Genomic DNA, 19,497 nt, shown 5'->3' with positions numbered 1-19,497 from the left:
CACGTTGAATTTTCAGCTTGCAATCCAGGCCTTAATGTGACCTGCAGAGACAGTACTTCCCCGGGAACAGACCACCCCGTGGACATCTTTCATGTAGCGACTGATGCTTCCTCCTTTGAGGAGGGCACTGCTGAGATCCAAGTACTTGGAAAGGCTGGTCTGTTTCCAACGGACAGGGCCCATCATCGAGGCTGCGATACCTGCAGCGACGCTGTGCAGAGGGAGATGACCCACCAGAGTACTAGTCAGCACAGAAAGTGGTAAGAGGATAGACTGAGTCATTCTGAGTACTGGCTTCCTTGTCATTACCTACAACCTCTGTGCTTCTGTCCTTCACTGTAGAGTGGGAATAACCATCCCTACATCACTGAGTTACTGCTCGGTTACATGAGAAAATAATTATAAAATGCCTAGAACAGTGTCCTTCAGGATGCCATGAATGTTATAGGAGTTCTCGGTATGACTGTGAGACCCAGGCCATTCTTCAGATAGAACAACTTGAAGGGAATCCCCAGAAAAGTGGCTTTTAGTAATCACTCACCCGTGAACTGGGATTGTCCAACACAACAAAAATGACAAAGATGTTAGCATTCCGGGCGGCCTGAACTGCTGCTAGGACTCTGTCTTTGCCCTCAAAGAAAAGGCCGCGTCCATCAGAGACCACCAGGAGGAGCTGTGCAGTTTCTGTAGTAGAACATAACAGCAGAGGAACAACTCAACTCAAACGACAAATCAAACTACGTATGGGTACTTCCCTGGTGGCGCAGTGGTTAAGAATCCGCCTGCCAATGCAGGGGACACAGGTTCGAGCCCTGGTCCAGGTAGATCCCACATGCCGCAGAGCAACTAAGCCCGTGTGCCACAACTACTGAGCCTGCACGCCTAGAGCCCATGCTCTGCAACAAGAGAAGCCATTGCAATGAGAAGCCTGCGCACCACAAGGAAGAGTAGCCCCTGCTCGCCGCAACTAGAGAAAGCCTGCGCGCAGCAATGAAGACCAACGCAGCCAAAAATAAGTAAACTACGGACAGTAAGACAAATTAGTGCAGGCTTTCTCTGTGCTATCAAAACCAAGCAGTTCTCTGAAACTGGTGAATTCTGGGCACAAATAAAGGGGGCCTCCAATTAGATCTATTACTTTGAACGTGTGAGTCACAGACAGGGCTGCACAAAGACATACAAAACTTCTGTCAATAAAACAATTTCCCAGTAGTGCCTTGGGGAATGTCACATTTAGATCAACTTCGTTGTACAGCAACATGTGAGAATTAAAACATATGTTTATGGATATGAAGTATAAAAAGAGCAGTCCTGAGTAGACCATTAGAAGAAAGTGCCCAAATCAGAAACCTAGAACTGTATCTTCCAAATTTCAGTCATTGTCTGTTAGCTTCAGATTTCTGTCAATTTCTTGTACCTAAATTGTTTTTTTCTTGAAAAAAAAACTTAAATAGAAATTTAAACAAAAACTTAAATAGAAGGGACCACTAAAATGAACAGTGAATAAAAATGTATTAAAATTTTTAGCATATTATATTTTTAGCATATTTTCCAGTGAAAGACTGTTGTGCTTAAAGGCAGGCCGTCTCTGTCAAGGAAGGTTAGCAAGTGTTGAGAGGCATGAATGACCTGCTTCAAAGGGAAGTCTTCCCATGGTACAATCAGAATTGAGGATTTAGGGAAAGGCTAAAGAACTGGTGTGCCGCAAAAGCTCCTAATCAATCGTGATGGATAGCTGGTTTCTGAATTATGTCCTTCTCCATGTTCCTGTGTTATTAAAATATTGAAGAATACTCTTTACATTTAATTCCACACACCCTTACTCCTTTCATTCACAATTGAACTCAAATCTATCAAATATGTACTAGTTAATTACAAACTAGTTGGTGTCTACCTTCTCCTTTGATTATAAGCCTCTTGAGTATGGGTTCAATAAAAGTTTCTGAATGAATGAACGGGTGAGTAAAAAATTCCATGAATGTTTAATACCTCTGCCTCATCCCGTTTATGTGTTTTCCTACAGAGCTTACACTTTAAAAGATGGTGATGGGTACACTGAGATGAAAAGCAACTTGCAAATAGTACGAGAACAGAAAAGCGTGTTATTAGCAAAGACCAAAGAACGCAGCTCACCTGGACTGATGTTTTGTGAGAGCTGCTGAGCGGCTGCAAACATGTTGGCTACAGACTCTAGAAACTAAACCAGAAATAGACAATTAGGAAACTATTTAAGCTCTCTTCCCACTATCACAGAGACTGAAATTACTTCTGGCACTTAAGTGATTATCAGATAACCATCTCAAATCTATAGCAATCAAACTGTCCCTTCCATCCATCCATAAAGGACTGACAATCCTTGCACTTGGCATTTACGTTGGGTGCTGGCATTCTCAAGCACAGACAAGACCTGTGTCCCTGGCATATACCCCAGTAGTGTTCTACAAGACACCCCAAAGGAAAAGAAACACTTCCTCTGGGGGACAAGAAGTCAGTAATCCCCCAAATGAACCAAAGAGCTGTCTTCTTTCAAGAAAGGAAAACAGCTGAGCAAAAAAAAGAAGGCAAGAAAACATAAAATATCCAGTGTAACGAGAAGGAGGCTAAATTACGGCAAGAACCAGAAGGACAGAATTGTTACCCCATATGCTGTGTTTAGAACGTACGCCATGCCGAGCAAGCACTGGCTTCATTTCACATCATCTTCTCTAGGCTAAATGGTAGAGAGAAACTGGCCTTGACCCACTTGATAAGGGTACTGGGAGGTGGTTCATTTTTCCAAAATGTTCCAAACCTCTCAAAATAGGGAGCCAGAAAATCAATGATGCAAAGTCAAATGATCTTTGAAAAACTGAGAAAAAGAGATCACATCCTATTTAATAATGGATGCCAAGGGAGATTCTATTCCAGTGGTACACCAGCTGACGCTTAGGACTATTCTCTTCTGTAAATTTTACCATACTGGGGAGGAGGGAGTTCTAAAAATTATGTCTCTCCTATACCATAAAATAACTGCAGAAGACATCTGAAGTCATCAGCATACCTGAGCAATCTTGGTTTTCTTTTGTTGGAATTTGCAGAGCCGCAGAATCTGGGACCCTGAGTAATCACTGAACTGTTCGTGGAATGGGTGTAACAGCTTTACGGACTCTCCAAAACTTGGGGGAGAAAACCCAAATACAATGGGAGTTATTTTTTGTCATGCAAAAAAAGGCTGGTTTTCCCAATGGGATTAAAAGGCACTCTTACCTGCACACCGCAATCTGACCCACTTCCAGAAAGGTTAGAGCATTTCCAATCACAGCCAGAGATTCAAAGGCAAGCTGTGAAACAGAAAGTGAAGGGTTGAAGAAATCGGAATATCCTCTACACCAATGCCTTTCAACCTTTTTTATACCAAGATTCCCACAGAAAACACTACTTTTTTGTTATGGCACACAGGGGAACAACATCAATATGGCTATTCACAACCAACTCAGAGGCTTTGGTGGCTTTGGTAGCCTTAGGCCCCGGCTAATAGCACAAGCGCCGAAACCCAATATCCTTTATACTAGTAGGAAAGGTCTGCTCTAGACATCATCCAATAAAAGCGATCTTGAGAAATTTGGTCCATACATTTTTAAGGTTTCTTCCCCCTTTTTTGACTATATAAAGTAATCTCTCACGGGTAAAAGATTTTAAAAACCAATTTATTCTAATCTATGCATAAATGACAGTATAGTTTCAGAATTTAAATTCAGTTAAAAAGATGACGATACTTGTAGCAACTAACATCTGTTGAACGTGCATCAAGTGCCAGGCACTAAACTGAGTGCTATGCATACATGACTTCACTTAGTCTCATAACAGCTCTGAGCTTGAGTAAGTATTGTTATGATCATTTTTTTCAGAAGGTAAAACTCACAAAATGAACTGCCCAAAGTCATGCGGTGCTAAGTGGGGAATTGAGACCTGAACACAGGTGCAGAGGTTACACTTTTTCCAGCAGAGCCTGTGCACAGCCTTCAGGCTGCTCGCTGACTTGTGCTGGGCAACAGCATCACTGCGAAGACCCCCCAACTCTCCACGTCCCTGACGGCGGGGGGGGGGGGGGGGGGGTCGTAACTCCACCCAGGCTCCTAAGCCTTGTTACTACTGATAGAACACTAACTCTACACAGACGTAAAGAAACGTGTACTGAAGACATCTTCTTAAAAAATCAGGGATATTCAGGGCTTCCCTGGTGGCGCAGTGGTTGAGAGTCCGCCTGCCGATGCAGGGGACACGGGTTCCTGTCCCGGTCCGGGAAGATCCCACATGCCACAGAGCGGCTGGGCCCGTGAGCCATGGCCGCTGAGCCTGCGTGTCCGAAGCCTGTGCTCCGCAATGGGAGAGGCCACAATAGGGAGAGGCCCGCGTACCGCCAAAAAAAAAAAAAAAAAATCAGGGATATTCAGATATTACGTTGTGCATGGTCTTAAAAGAATATAGTACATTCATTCAGTGGAAAGTAAACACTGACAAAGTTACTTACTCTGCAACTAGAAAATAGCATGGCCATGCTAAGAAACAACAATCTAAACGACCTACAGTAGTAAGACACCAAAATTTTTTGAGACGTCCTGAAATTGCCCCTTTGAACTTTTTAAATCTTATATCTTCTCAAATATGGTCTCATATTCTCAGAACTAACTGGTATTTCAAAGTGTTTTTTCGCCAGAACATATTTAAAACATTCAGGTAGCCCACCAAACTGCCACTATGCTTCCCCTCCTCACCTGTTTGGTATGGTTGTCTACCATGCTAGAGGAGTCATCGACAGCCAGACAAATCTGATACTGCCGTTTACTGGGCTTGGTCCTTCGAAGCCAAATCTTGTCTTTCCGAAACTGACTGGCAATGTATGGAATGACCTTCCGCATGTTCAGTCGCTTCCCAGTTCGATAGTCTCCTCTGTTAAATTTAACCAAACAGGAGCAAGATTAAGGGTAAAATCACAGTAATAATAACTTATAACCAGTAATACCAAATAACCAGTAACCTGGCACAATGAAGTGTTACTGTCAATTGAGATTATTAAGGGCTGGGATCTTCTTGATCAGCAGCCAGAAACACTGGATATGTATGTGGCAAGAATAATTAGGTCCTTTTAGAAAATTTAAATACTTTTTAAAAAGAAAAAAAATGTCTGCATTGAATATTAAGTCTTGGATTCTCTTTTGTGTTCTGAAACTATGCTTCTGGACACATCTTTGGAAAGATCTAGGTAAGTGACGCATGCAGCAATTGAGTGATCCAACATGTAGAAGGTGAGCAGCACACACACCCAAAGGCTCAACCAATTCTCCCATCAGGTATTAATTAACTAGTCACAGAAAGTGCGTTCATACTGAACTTCACAGAAACTTCTGTGGTAGAGATGATAAAATGGCAACAAGGTAAGGAACGCCATACTAGAGCCTGTGCAGCACAAGTGGCAACCTAGACGCCAACACCATAGCTGTTACGTGCTAATAAGCTCAGCAGAAAAGGTGGCACTGCCATCTTTCCAGGGCACCATGAGTGCATCCAATGGAGAAGACTTACTTCAGCTTGGCAGCCTGGGTAGGCTCTAATATGAGACGAAGCTGTTCACACAGCTGTTGTGAAAGAGGTGCAGTTAAGACCAGGTAACTCTGCCACATCTCCACTGCTGCCTTCTCCTGTGACAACAGCAACAACATGTAAGTTACCCTTAGAAGGCTGGAGCCAACCAAAGTCATTACAGCAAGATGAAGGCCTGAAATAAAGCAGTAGAAAACAACCTGCTTCTCTTGTCAAACTGCTATCTGATTCACCTGGTTTAAAATGTCTCCTTCCTGGGCTTCCCAGGTGGCACAGTGGTTAAGAGTCCGCCTGCCAGTGCTGGGGACACGGGTTCAAGCCCTGGTCCGGGAAGATCCCACATGCCACGGAGCAACTAAGCCCGTGTACCACAGCCACTGAGCCTGCACTCTAGAGCCCACAAGCCACAACTACTGAGCCCGAGAGCCACAACTACTGAAGCCCGCACACCTACAGCCCGTGCTCTGCAACAAGAGAAGCCACCACAATGAGAAGCCAGTGCACTGCAACAAAGAGTAGCCCCTGCTCGCTGCAACTAGAGAAAACCCATACCCAGCAACGAAGACCCAATGCAGCCAAAAATAAATAAAATTTAAAAAGAAAATAATTAAAAATAATAAATAAATAATAAATAAATAAACAAAATGTCTCCTCTTCCACCAAAGCCACAACTCATAGTTCCAATGAGAAAATAAGGTAATAAAATACTGGAATTCATGACCAAATCAATGCCTTATTCACATCACCTATGAGGAGTATATAATGTGTACCCTTCACGTGGAGAGGGAGCCATGATGGGTAATTTTGGTGCCAGGAGATCCAGCCACTTGATCACGGTCTCTCAGGCTCATGTTTCAAAAACAAAAGTGAGGAGTGCAAACCTCTCAAGTAACACTCAGCAGTGTGCTTATTTCCTGAACACAAAGCTCCATGGTTAATTTTTTTTTTTTGGCCAATTATGGCAGAGCAGTCAATACATGAGGTGAAAATAATTATCATTATTATCAGATACAAAATTAAAATATGTGTATTTAGTAAATATTAGTAAATTCAGGATGCAAGGTCATTGAAAAGGAAACATCTGGTTTATCTACACTGCCATATTATATCAGCTGGCAATGTTCCAGGTGGCCTATTCAGAGTGACACAGTATAGACTTTTGTCCCATGTTTCAACCACTGTCACATCTATTACATCCATTACAGATTGAGCAATGGAAGTTAAAGAATTAAACACACCAGTTTCTCTGTTTTAATTAAGCTACAGATCTAGTGGCAAACCAGGCAGAAAACAATGGATAGATGTAGGTTTCAGAATTATAATTATATTCTCCATATACTCGGTCGCTTTGACCAAGGTAATTGGAGTTAAGAATCTATTAAGTTTCCTGTACCTTAAAAAACAAAAGTCAAGATATTTTATAAAAACACCAGTGACTTACTTCTTCTGGGTTTCCAGATTCGTGTGGCTGCCATGTTTCCAGCTGTCTCTCCAGCTCCTGTCTTAGTTCATTGACATCTTTTAAGAAGGGCTAAGAGGGAAAAGCCACGGATAGAGGAGACCCAGGCTGAAATCACCAACTCACTATACCTGGTTGCCTTATTCCCTGCAGTATGAACTCCCCCTGAGATGCAAAACTTGAGCAAATTTAATGGCACAATTAAGACACCAGACAACCATTCTTCTCATTATGTAGAGGCAAAATGGATAAAGGAAATAGTAACATTTAATAAACCCATCCCAGTAAAACAAAATACCCAGGAAGATATCAATAATGGAAATATTCTTTAATTAATCTAGACTATAATTAAGTCAAAGAATTAGGGACAACAACTCAGTTAATTTACGCTCTTCCTAAATGCAGGCATTAAGTCAACGATTCTTACTACTTAACCAACGTAAACTTAACTGTCCTGCAGGCTCCTCACACAAGGCTGGTGGATATGAGAGGAGTAGATGTGAGAGCCAGAGGTCCAAGGACAAGACCCACCATCGTGGCCAGGTCAGGACACCGACCATCCACGGTGACCCTGGGATTAACTGTTAGAAGTGTTATCTGCTCAGAGAACACGTCGTACCAACAGTACTCCTTAAAAGACTGATATGATACTCCAAAACAACCAGATGCTACATAAAGTTAAGACTAACATGTCTTAAGTTGTTTAAAAGCAACTTATAATTATGTTTTGTCAACTTATTGAAGTAGTAATTTGTGAATGTTTTAGTACCTGGAAAATCGTGTCCACAAGGAACTGATGAGCTGTATGAATGGTCGAATCTCGGCTTCTCTCTGGTTTCTCATTCTCTGTCTCTCTGTGGGATGTGTCTGTCCTGGGGTCTTGGTCTTCCTCTGTGTTAACAGTTTGGGTCTCCATCTCCATCTCTTCAAAGCCTGTTCTCACACCATAATGTCAACATGAAGACTCAGCCTTCGCAGTCACGTGTCAATCCTAACAATTACTCAGACTTCACTCATTCACTCCCCAGCACATTAACACCTCGGCTCCACGTGTCCTTTCTCTCTGACACAGTCTGCCAATTCTCACTCCCTTAACTTCCCCCTCTTCCCACCCTGATATGGAAGGCGGCTGTTCTGGGAGGCGGAAGTGGGGGGAGACTGTTTTACCCTGACAAGCCTCACAGAACCGTGTGACCCATTAAACTATGTTCATGCAAATAAATAAATAAACTATGTGCATGCAGAACTCTGACAGAACCAAAGACTAAAATCACATCATAGCTCCATTTTATAGATGAGGAAGCTGAGCCAAAGAAGACAAACGATTTGCCTCAACCTATAAAGTAAGTAAGTAAGAGAAAGTCTGGATTTGAACCTAGAGAGGTCTAATCACAGAGCTATGCCTTTCCCACTGTCCTGTAACAGCCAGGCAGTCAGCAGTTCTAACGCCCCTGAGAAGACGGAAGCAGAAGGAAAAGTTTTTGAATTTAGCAAGTTCTTCTGAATTTGCACTTATACCACTGCTGATAAAGCTATTTTTTCACGTGTTGAATGAATTTAAAAAACAGAACAGCCTTGTAATAGCACTTGGTCAGCTACGCAATGGAACTGTATGTAAGAAGTTTTGTTACCTTCTCACGTGCATTTCCCCTATTCTATTTCTTTAAACATTTTTTTAAATAAAATGTTTAAATATAGTATATTTTCATATAATCAAAAATACTGTTTCTTTAATAATCAAGAATATATTTTCTGGGGGACTTCCTTGGTGGCACAGTGGATAAGACTCTGCGTTCCCAATGCAGGGGGCCCAGGTTCGATCCCTGGTCAAGGAACTCGATCCCAGATGTGTGCCACAACTAAGGAGGCAGTGAGCCGCAACTAAGACCCGGTGCAACCAAATAAATAAGAAAGAAAGAAAGAAAAAAAAAGAATATATCTTCTGGTCATACTGGAGTATGTGTACTATTCTGTTTTCTTCTACATATTTAAAAAAGACTGCTGGGTTGGGCTTTGCTGGTGGTGCAGTGGTTAAGAATCGGCCTGCCAATGCAGGGGACACGGGTTCAAGCCCTGGTCTGGGAAGACCCCACATGCTGCGGAGCAACTAAGCCTGTGCGCCACAACTACTGAGCCTGCGCTCTACAGCCCGTGCTCCACAGCCCGTGCTCCACAACAAGAGAAGCCACCGCAGTGAGAAGCCCGCACACCACAACGAAAGAGTAGCCCCTGCTCGCGGCAACTAGAGGAAGCCTACGCACAGCAACAAAGACCCAACGCAGCCAAAAATAAATAAATAGATTTTAAAAATAAATAAAATAAAAAAATAATAAAGACTGCTGGGATTTTGTCTGAAACTCAAGTTTCAAGGGTGTCCGTGAAGGACAGTGTCCTGTAACACCTTCCACCTTCCTACTCCCAAATGAAACATGTACAGGGAAATTATGGGCAAATGAATCTCTAAGCCATGGGTTAGGATGGGGAAAGAAGTGACCAAGCGCGACTGCAGCACCAGAGAAATGGCTTCTGTGAGTCGGAGAGCTTAGGCAGGAGGGTGTGCTCACTGCAGGACTCACCCGGCCCAGCTGTGCGCCCCGACCTGGCTTCCTGGGACTCCAGCTGCTCCGTGTTTACTGCGCAGAGCTCCTCCTGCTCCCCCATGCCCGCGGAGGCGTCCTCTGTCTCCTCCTCTTCCCAAGCCTTGCCGGGGTCCTTTGCAGACTGCTGCTGCTCCGTGCTAGCCACATCTGCCAACAGAGTGCACACACGTGAAAAGGTCAGCTCTCTGCAGACAAAGCCATCACGAGTGGGTGTGCTTTTGGTCATTCGTACTTCCCAAGATTCTGCCACTGACTGGTTATGTGGCTTGGACACAGTACTTGGCTTGTCTGTGACCTACTGATGTAAGTGCTTAACACTACCCCCCTTGCCCCCCAGCTAGAAGCTTCAAGGATACAGTGTAACTATACATGTGACCATAGATTGGATGTTCAGCTGGGTTTTTATTGCCATGACCAGAGACTGAACCAGAATAAACATGCCAGGCACGTGACTCAGAGCAGCTAATGAAATCATCCTCATTGCCAAGTTATGGGTGGAAAACCTGTAGTGATAAAGTATAACACGGGGCACAGAAAGATCAGCATGGGAATCCCAGCATCGTGATCTTGGACAAGTTCCTAAACATCTTTGGCCTCAGTGTGCTGATCTATAAAATGGAGAAATCCTAGCTGGTAAAGACTGTCAGAGGAACTCCATGATCATGCTGCAAAGGCTCCGAACGGTGCTGGGCACAAGGTAAAAGCTCCATGCGTGGCAGCCATCACTGGTATTGCTTCGTTTTTCTTAAAAGTGGGGACAGGGAGAGAAAAGAGTAATCCACAGCAGAGCAGTCTTTTTGTACCATCCTCACAGTACACATTATCAACACCAGCTTACATATTAGGAACGAAACGGTGAAAAGTTACCAAGAGAACTTGAAGCGGAGACTAAGTGACGACTGACTACTCTTTCTATGCTGAGATCTTTTTTCTCCTTGTTTGTTTGTTCATTTACGGCTGCGTTGGGTCTTCATTGCTGTGTGCAGGCTTTCTCTAGTTGTGGTGAGCGGGGACTACTCTTTGTAACGGTGCATGTGCTTCTCATTGCGGTGGCTTCTCTTGTTGCAGAGCACAGGCTCTAGGCACGCAGGCTTCAGTAGTTGTGGCTCGCGGGCTCTATAGAGTGCAGGCTCAGTAGTTGTGGCACACGGGCTTAGTTGCTCCGTGGCATGTGGGATCTTCTCGGACCAGGCCTCGAACCCGTGCCCCTGCACTGGCAGGCAGATTCTCAACCACTGTGCCAACCAGGGAAGTACTGCGCCAACCAGGGAAGTCCTCTCTCCTTTCTTGAAACACAGATTTCAAGTTCACAGCTCCTATCATTGCCGGGTGATTATGAAGAAATGTCCACTACTCAGAATCCCTGAGATCAGTGCTGGGTTTGGATACGGCCAACCATTACCAAAGATATTTTAAAGGCTTACACTAGACCCAGAACCCTGAACACTGAAACCCTGCACTTGGCTACAGATATCTTTATATCAAAAACAAACTATATTTCTGCACAGTTCTTATTAGAAGGAAACTAGTTTAAAAAGCCATTTCCCCTCCCTCCTAAGATGACTTTTAAGAACACCTGGTGGGCACACAGCATAAGCACTCATAGAGCTCAGTAAGCAAAGGAGAAGCCTTCCCTGCATCATACCATAGGTCTGTACGTCATAGGGCTCGCTACCCTGTTTAATGTGCTCAAATGCTTCCGCGTCCTCTGCCTGGGTCTGGGCCGGGCCCTGCTCGGTGTGGCTGTCCGTGTCCACAGTCCTCAGCCTCTTGTGCACACGCTCATTGTGGTCACCCATGGAGCGTTCGTTGTCGGCCTGCCCAGGTTTCCTCTTAAAACTCTGCAGGAAATATGAGGAAATTCATCAGAACCTTGTCTGTAATGGCAAAAAGAGTAAAAATAATCATAATATTTATCCTCAGGGGGCTGATTAAGTTAATCAGGTGTACCAGACAAGAGTGGATTTCAGTGAAGCTGTTAATAGGAAGATCTCTAAATACATATACAGAGCAATCTCTGTGATATACTTCTATACCTGAAACAAAGGCAAAGAGGCAAAGAAACACTCTCACACAGGGAGGTGCACACACACAAACATCCATATATATACTACATATGCAGAAAGTCCCTTAGAGAGAAGACAAGACTGGCAGCACCAATATGCTCTGAGGATAGTCCCTTGGGTGGCTTAAAGACAGGAATAAAATGGAAGCTTTTTAGGGGATTGGTTTCTATGTACTAATTTTGTATCACATGCATGAATAATACCCCATTTTAAAAAGCCTTATTTTTAAAACACAAAAGAGGGAATTCCCTGCCAGTCCAGCGGTTAGGACTCGTCGCTTTCACTGCTGGGGCCCGGGCTCAATCTCTGGTTGGGGAAATAAGATCCCGCAAGCCATGCAGTGCAGCCAAAATAAATTAAATTTAAAAAAATTTAAAAATAACACACAAAAGAGAATGGACAGTGAACAGAGTTAAGACTGGTTAGTCCTTGGCAACAACACACAACACCTGGTTTTTAGGCTCCATAATAAGAACTTAACATGATAAGGGTGTGTGTGTCTTATGCGCATGTATGTGTGCGTGTCTGTGTGTGTGTGTGTGTGTGTGTGTGTGTGTGTGTGTGTGTGTCTGTCCCCACACAGGGAAGAAGCCCCAGCTGGGAAAGCCCCACAGTCCTGGTCTGCTCACCAAGGCTGACATCATGGTGAGACGGCAAAGGCTGGGAATTTGGTGTGTTTTTTTTTTAAAACCATTACATTTAGAACATCATTTTACATGCAGCCTTCACCTAAGTTTAGGTGAAGAGTGATAGAGACCTGTGTGTTTTTCCTGGTGTTTTTCTGAGAGGCCAACCGGGCAATGAAGTTGGATTCATGGCCTTCTGCCTGGTTTGCATCCGCAGCTCCACTGCCGTGTTCCTGTGAAATCCAAGCCACAAAGAATGAGGTGGAGGAAGCTGTGCAAGCATCTGGTTACCGACTGCACTGTGTACAGCTCCTCTCACCATTCTCATCTCACAGTCACATGCAGTCGGCACTCTATATCCGGGGACCGGAGGGCCCACTGCACTGTGCCAGTTTACATAAGGGACTTGAGCAGCCTCGGATTGGGGTACCCTGGGGGTCTTGGAATCAATCCTTCTTGGACCCCAAGGGACAACTGTGACCATACCTGCCTGTCTGCTCTGGAACTCACCCATGACTAAGGCTTGGCCTGTGGACAGAAACGAGAGCATCTAGACCTGAGTCTGTTACCCTCTTGCGGGCCTTCGTTAGTTCCTTGTCTACAGGAGGTAATGGCTTCCTCTGAAGGTGGGACAGACCTCAATTTGAAACCAGGCTTCATCACCAACCAGCTGGGTACTCTGGAGACTGTCATTTAACTTTACTGGAGCTTAATTAACTCAGATATAAAATGGAGAACATAGGGACTTCTCTGGTGGCGCAGTGGTTAAGAATCCGCCTGCCAATGCAGGGGACATGGGTTCCATCCCTGGTCCAGGAAGATCCCACATGCCGCGGAGCAACTAAGCCTGTGCGCCACAACTAGTGAGCCTGTGCTCTAGAGCCCAAGAGCCACAACTACTGAGCCCACGTGCCACAACTCCACAAGAGAAGCCACTGCAATGAGAAGCAGGTGCACAACGAAGAGTAGCCCCCACTCGCTGCAACTAGAGAAAGCCCGTGCACAGCAACGAAGACCCAACGCAGCCAAAACTAAATAAAAGAAAAAGAAAAATGTTCTTAAAAAATAAAAAAATAGGGCTTCTCTGGTGGCACAGTGGTTGAGTCCGCCTGCCGATGCAGGGGACGCGGGTTCATGCCCCGGTCCGGGAAGATCCCACATGCTGCGGAGCGGCTAGGCCCGTGAGCCATGGCCGCTGAGCCTGCGCGTCTGGAGCCTGTGCTCCGCAACGGGGGAAGGCCACAACAGTAAGAGGCCCGCGTACCGAAAAATAAATAAATAAATAAAAAATAAAATGGAGAACATACAAAGAACAATAATATCTATCTTATAGGGCCACGATGAAGACTTGCTAAAGTAATGAAATGCTCAGCACCTAATGGGTGCTCAGTAAATGGTTTGGAAGGGGGATGAGAAATATAAACCGTTGTAATTATTGCTGAGAAAGTAGGGGTGCAGAGAGGCCAAGGGAGTTGTCCAGAGAAACCTCTGAGTAGCAGGCCCTCCAACTTCCAGGTCTCCTTCCAGGCTGCCAGTGCCCCAACTGGGCCACAAAAGACACATCACCCTATGTCAAGGAATGAAGAGGTACTTTCCATTTGAAATTAAAATGTTTAGAAGCCTGGTGAACAGCGAGGAAAAGTGAAGCACTAGTAGATACTACAGCCATACCACTGCATGAAGTCTCAAATTCAGCCCTTCTTTCCTTAGGAGCTTTCTAAATATCATTTGAACTTGATTCTCCCACAGAGAGCTATACTCTAATAACTTTTTCTCATTAAGCACATCACTTAAATAAAGTGTGTAAAAGTATTCTGGGATTTGTTCCAGGAGGCATATAAAAATAGGCGTACGACCACTTTCTTAATGAACGGGAGATGATATTTTAGATGTCAACCACAAAAAAACATCACACACAACCCAATTACTGCTAAATAGAACTTGGTTTTGGACAGGGAAAAGAGGCCCTCCCAAGGGGCAGCTGGCGAGGCAAAGAGGGCCCTTCACCTCCTTCCCCTGCTCCTTCTCGGGCGCGGCCCCCGCCAGCTCCACGGCACACTCGCTCTGCATGCTCTCCAAGCCCGTCTGCCCGCAGGAGTCGTGCTCTTTCCTCTCCGTAGCCTCTGGCACCTGCTGCTCCGCGTCAGAGTTCTCCCCTTCTTCTTCTTCTTCTTCCTGCAAATCAAACACAGCATTAACTGCTCTGGAGGAAGAAGATGAGGTGGGGGGCCCCCCTCACCAAGGGGAGTCTGCAGGGAGGGGACCGGCCGAAGCGGGTCTTAAACAGAAACATAAAGCTGCTTGGCAAAGTAGCCTAAGAGAGATTCCAGCGGGAAGAAGGTAATTTTTTCTCATCATCATTATTTTTAATCGAAGACAAGGCAGACCCGCCATGATACCTGAGGCTGGAGACCCTGGTCAGCAGGGACGTCCTCCTCGGCACCTTCCTCACTGGCATCCTTGTCCTCCAAAGACTGCTGCTGCTCCTCTGCATTCTCTTCAGGATGCTGGGCAACATCCTTGTCTTGGTCATCAGCTTCCGTGTCCATCTCTTCCTCCCCCTCCTCCTGGTCATCTTCACTGGAGCCTCCCTCAGGCTCGTGCTGACCCTGACCTTCTTTCTGGTCAGCCTCAGTCTCTTCGTTTATGTCTTCAGCTTCATGACCTGCTTCTACAGTATCCATTGGTTTGTCTTTAATTTCCAAAGGATTCTCTTCTGGACAGATGAAACCAAAAAAAGGAAAACAGAATTTAAAAATCAAACAATGTGATTTCTTAAGATGGGATGTAGTTACACAAGTGTCTTATTATTATTCTCGAACCAGGAGTTGGCAAACTATGGTCCTTGGGCCAAATCTGGCCATCCACATATTTCTGCCAATTTCTCCACAAGTTTTACAGGAACACAGCTGCACCAACCATTTACCTATGTGTTTCCCCCATCCATTCTGTATTACCTACAGCTGCTTTCACACTATAAGAGCAGAACTGAGTATTTGCAACTCTGTTGCAGCTTATGACCTGCAAAGACTGTATGTTTATTATCTGACCGACCCTTCACAGAAAAATTTTGCCTACGTCTGCTCTTAACCGTACTTACATATTGCACACAACTGTTTAGATGGTGCATTTCATTAAAGAATAAGTAACCCACTAAAAAAATCCTAAAAGCCACCATAACAATAGGAATATTTTAGAACAGATAGGAAATGCCAGTCTAATTTTCAATTATCACTGGGAATAATTGGTAGACATCATTCTTTACCATACACAGAAAATACAACATATATTCAAATGGGAACGATCTAATTTAAACATTTTGTTTATTTAAAAGAGCTTTTCTATACTTTGGGCACTTCAGAAATCAGTTATTTTGTTAGCAAATAATTCTTTAAAATAATTGCTTCTTCAGATTCACAGAACTAGTGGTTACCAGTGTGTGTGTGTGTCTGTGTGCGTGTGTCTGTGTGCGTGTGTCTGTGTGTGTGTGTCTGTGTGTGTGTGCGGGGGTATGTGCTTGTGTGTTGGGGGTAGGAGAGTGGGAGGTACAAACTATCAGGTGTAAGGCTCAAGGATGTATTATACACCATGGGGAATAGAGCCAATATTTTGTAGTAACTGTAAATGGAAAGAACTGTATAAAACTTAAAAAAACATTTTTTTTAATAGTAATTGCTTCTTAGTTTACGTACACAGTAGCTTAAAACGAGTCTGGATATTTTTCTAGGGCAAATGGCTTATTAGATTCTCAGTGGATTTTAATTTTATGCTTGGTTGTTGAATTTAAGGTTGAAGTAAGATTCCAAAATTATAAGTTAATGGAACTGCCTTAGAAGCAGCAGCTTATACTACATTTAAAAAGTAAACTAGAGGGCTTCCCGGTGGCGCAGTGGTTAAGAATCCGCCTGCTAATGCAGGGGACACGGGTTCGAGCCCTGATCCGGGAAGATCCCACATGCCGCAGAGCAACTAAGCCCATGCGCCACAACTACTGAGCCTGCGCTCTAGAGCCCGCGAGCCACAACTCCTGAAGCCCACGTGCCTAGAGCCCATGCTCCACAATAAGAGAAGCCACTGCAATGAGAAGCCTGTGCACTGCAACGAAGAGCAGCCCCCGCTCACTGCAACCAGAGAAAACCCATGCACAGCAACAAAGACCCAACATAGCCAAACAATAAATTTAAAAAAAAAGTAAACTAGAGATTCACAGAGCGAAGACTGTTCTAAGCACGAACTACCAAATACCTTAAACGTGAGAAATGCATTTAAATTTATGAGCCATATACTCACCTCCTAGATTTAACAGATGTTAACGTGTTACCACAAGCGTATCAAACTTGTCACTTATTTTTAAGAAATAAATGGTTCTGGACACAGCTGTCTGGATTCTGGATGCCTTTGCCCTTCCTACTTCCTCAGAGCTCATAACCTGAAGTTACTGTATATTATTCCTTTCTATGTGTTTGTACATTTGATGTATCCATAAACAATATATAGTACTGGTTCTCGTATTACATTTCCACCTAAATGGTACCTCTCATTAATTCTTTTGTAACTTGCTCTTTTCCAATACAGTGTTTTTAATAGCTTTCTACATATATAGCTGATTCACTAAGAAGCAGAGCCTGGCTGGCGCCACCTTTCATCTGGTTACCCACCACGACAGGGGCTCTCTATTTCAGCGGCACCGCATACACAAGCTTCTGATACTAGACAGCACCCCCAAGGGGTCACACTCGGGTTGAACAGTGGGTGACAGAGGTGCTAGAGTACTGCCATGCCAAGTGATTTCTTTTGGGATTATTCCATTTCACTCCCCATGATGATTTCATATTTTAGACTAAGCACACAACATATGCACAACAATCAACAACTTTTCCAGGAAAGCTGTGACTGGGCTCCATGAGAGGCCTGGCTCTACCTGGACTGCACGGTGTTTACATCAACCCATGAGATGGGGCACATGGTGACACTGTGGGGCAATGGAGCGGTGTGTGACAGCACCGCCTGGGACAGCAGCACTGAAACACAGGATAGGAGATGACAGGAGTGACAGAGATCTGCTGGCTTACAAGCTTTAGGTCTACCTAGAGGAGAAACACAACAAAGAAAAAGCGAGGAATTTTATCAAACTGGAATTGTGCTGACCAGACACAATAATGACCTGGCCATGACACTGGCCTGAAGAGAAATCTGTTACTACTCAGTTTCAGTGACTTCCAATGGGCTCTTTAGGTTTCGAAAGACACACCTTCTCCGTCTTCGCGGTCTGTGTCCCCATCACCATCCTTGTCTTCACTGTCTAGGTCCAAGTCATCTGGAAGGTCCAAGGCCTCAGGTTCGGGCAGCTTTTCCTGATTACCATGGTAAGGGTCCACCTCGTTCTCATCATATTCCCTCTTTGGACAACGGACAGAACAGGAAAAAAAAATAAAAATGAACTTTTAAAAAGTGTAGCATTCAGGGGCTTCCCTGGTGGCGCAGTGGTGGAGAGTCCGCCTGCCGATGCAGGGGACACGGGTTTGTGCCCCGGTCCGGGAGGATCCCACATGCCGCGGAGCGGCTGGGCCCGTGGGCCGTGGCCGCTGAGCCTGCGCGTCCAGAGCCTGTGCTCCGCAGCGGGAGAGGCCACAGTGGTGAGAGGCCCGCATATCGCAAAAAAAAAAAAAAAAGGTGTAGCATTCACATATAATCAGCTCAAAGCACAGCTGACTCTTGAGCAACACAGGTCTGAACTGTGTGAGTCCACTTACGTGGACCACTTATGCACGTTTTTTTCAATAAATAACGTGCTCCAGTGCCACACAGATCTGTGGCTGGTGGGACCCACGGATGTAGAGGGCCAGCTGTAAAGTTACACACAGATTTCCAACCCTGCAGATGGTCAGTGCCCCCAGCGCCTACATTGCTCAAGGGTCAACTGTAGTTATGCTGAGAGAATACACTGTCTCTTCCCTAAAATTACCAGCACACGTTAGAATTTTACCAATATGTTTTGAATTTTCACGTTGGAATTTCAAGTTTCACTTTCAGTGCACATTCTCCACTGATAAGAGGTGCTGCGTTACTTAATCTCAAAGAGGACACGGAAGTTTATGGGAAGAAATATAGACAAGGACCCCAGGTTTTAGCTTCCAAACTACAGCATGAGTCCAAACAGCATGAAGACCACCTCATCGGTAACCAATAGTTAGATATTTTATGGCCAGTTAAGAGGCTCTGTTACACATTCCCTTATGAGGCAATGGGAAAACAAATGATAAGCAAGGGAAAAAATGTCTTGAGACACCCTAGGAGCTGTGCGTTGCAGTGGCGCTGGCCTTGAGTCAGGAGAGCAGGTTGGTTTTGAATCCTCATTACCTCATCTATTTGTTCATTAATTTTATCTTGGCCTTGCTCATCATCAGCTTCTGCTTCTTCCTTTCCTTCCTTCTTATCTTGCTGGGTTTTATCTCTGTTTGACTTCCCAGCATCCAAGTTGTCATCTTTAGCAACAAGTTCAGGATCTTCCTAAATATTATAGAGGAAGAAAAAACACAAAAATCCTCGCTCTCAATATGAAAAAGTGCTTTCACATAGGGTGACCCTACCTAACGCAGCTCTTAGACACATATTGGGCCAACCCCATGGAAACATCCAGCCGACATGGCATATCTAATCCTGGAGGGAACGTGCAGGTCTGCCCGGATGGCAGCAGTGAGGGCAGGTGTGTGAACAGCGGGGGTGGGGAGTTGTCGTGAACATGCAGGTCAGGCTACTCTTTTAGCTGTGAAGACAGTCGATAACCTAGATAGCAGAGGAAAAAGAAGAAACAGAGATGGAAGAAACAGAAGAAGAAAAACCAAGACAGAAAAGGATGAGCAGTGAACAGCAGGGAGTGGTATTTAGGAGGAAGACTGCCTCCTCTCGACCTAGGGACTATGTGATGGAGGGAATCTTTTAATTACCTCGTCCATTCCTGGTCCTGTTTCTTCAGTTTTACTGTCTTCTTCCTCCTCATCTTCCTCACTGTCGTCATCACCCCAAAGCCTCTCATCCAGTTTGTCAGCTTCCTCACCATTCAGATCGCCCATCTGTTTATCCAGGTCTCCACCTTCACTATCTGATTTCTCATCATCCTCTTCTGAAAGGGAAGAAGGCGATGAGCTTAGTTCAGCAGATCCCCA

At 44.7% G+C, this 19,497-nt stretch overlaps 1 protein-coding gene across 3 annotated transcripts in view; it reads right to left on the bottom strand.

Annotated features, from left to right (window-relative positions):
- Window positions 1-19,497, bottom strand: part of MDN1 (midasin AAA ATPase 1) — a 153,021-nt gene that overhangs the window by 1,181 nt on the left and 132,343 nt on the right. For 2 of the 3 annotated variants that reach the window (XM_032650959.1, XM_032650960.1), the window contains exons 86-101: window positions 19,279-19,454; window positions 18,692-18,841; window positions 17,583-17,730; window positions 14,731-15,047; window positions 14,339-14,506; window positions 12,463-12,564; window positions 11,285-11,480; window positions 9,616-9,786; window positions 7,809-7,972; window positions 7,022-7,111; window positions 5,563-5,678; window positions 4,755-4,929; window positions 3,247-3,320; window positions 3,041-3,155; window positions 2,134-2,197; window positions 542-684 (exon numbers count right to left, since the gene is read on the bottom strand). In XM_032650959.1, coding sequence (XP_032506850.1) covers window positions 542-684; window positions 2,134-2,197; window positions 3,041-3,155; window positions 3,247-3,320; window positions 4,755-4,929; window positions 5,563-5,678; window positions 7,022-7,111; window positions 7,809-7,972; window positions 9,616-9,786; window positions 11,285-11,480; window positions 12,463-12,564; window positions 14,339-14,506; window positions 14,731-15,047; window positions 17,583-17,730; window positions 18,692-18,841; window positions 19,279-19,454 — 2,369 coding nt within the window. The remainder of the gene's footprint in view (window positions 1-541; window positions 685-2,133; window positions 2,198-3,040; window positions 3,156-3,246; window positions 3,321-4,754; window positions 4,930-5,562; window positions 5,679-7,021; window positions 7,112-7,808; window positions 7,973-9,615; window positions 9,787-11,284; window positions 11,481-12,462; window positions 12,565-14,338; window positions 14,507-14,730; window positions 15,048-17,582; window positions 17,731-18,691; window positions 18,842-19,278; window positions 19,455-19,497) is intronic. The other variant, XM_032650961.1, reaches the window with a different exon arrangement.

This window comes from Phocoena sinus, chromosome 12 (genome assembly GCF_008692025.1).
Source record: "Phocoena sinus isolate mPhoSin1 chromosome 12, mPhoSin1.pri, whole genome shotgun sequence".
In the NCBI taxonomy this organism is placed as follows: domain Eukaryota; kingdom Metazoa; phylum Chordata; class Mammalia; order Artiodactyla; family Phocoenidae; genus Phocoena; species Phocoena sinus.
The sequence above is the reverse complement of the archived record's forward strand: the minus strand, read 5'-3'. Positions and strand labels throughout refer to the sequence as shown.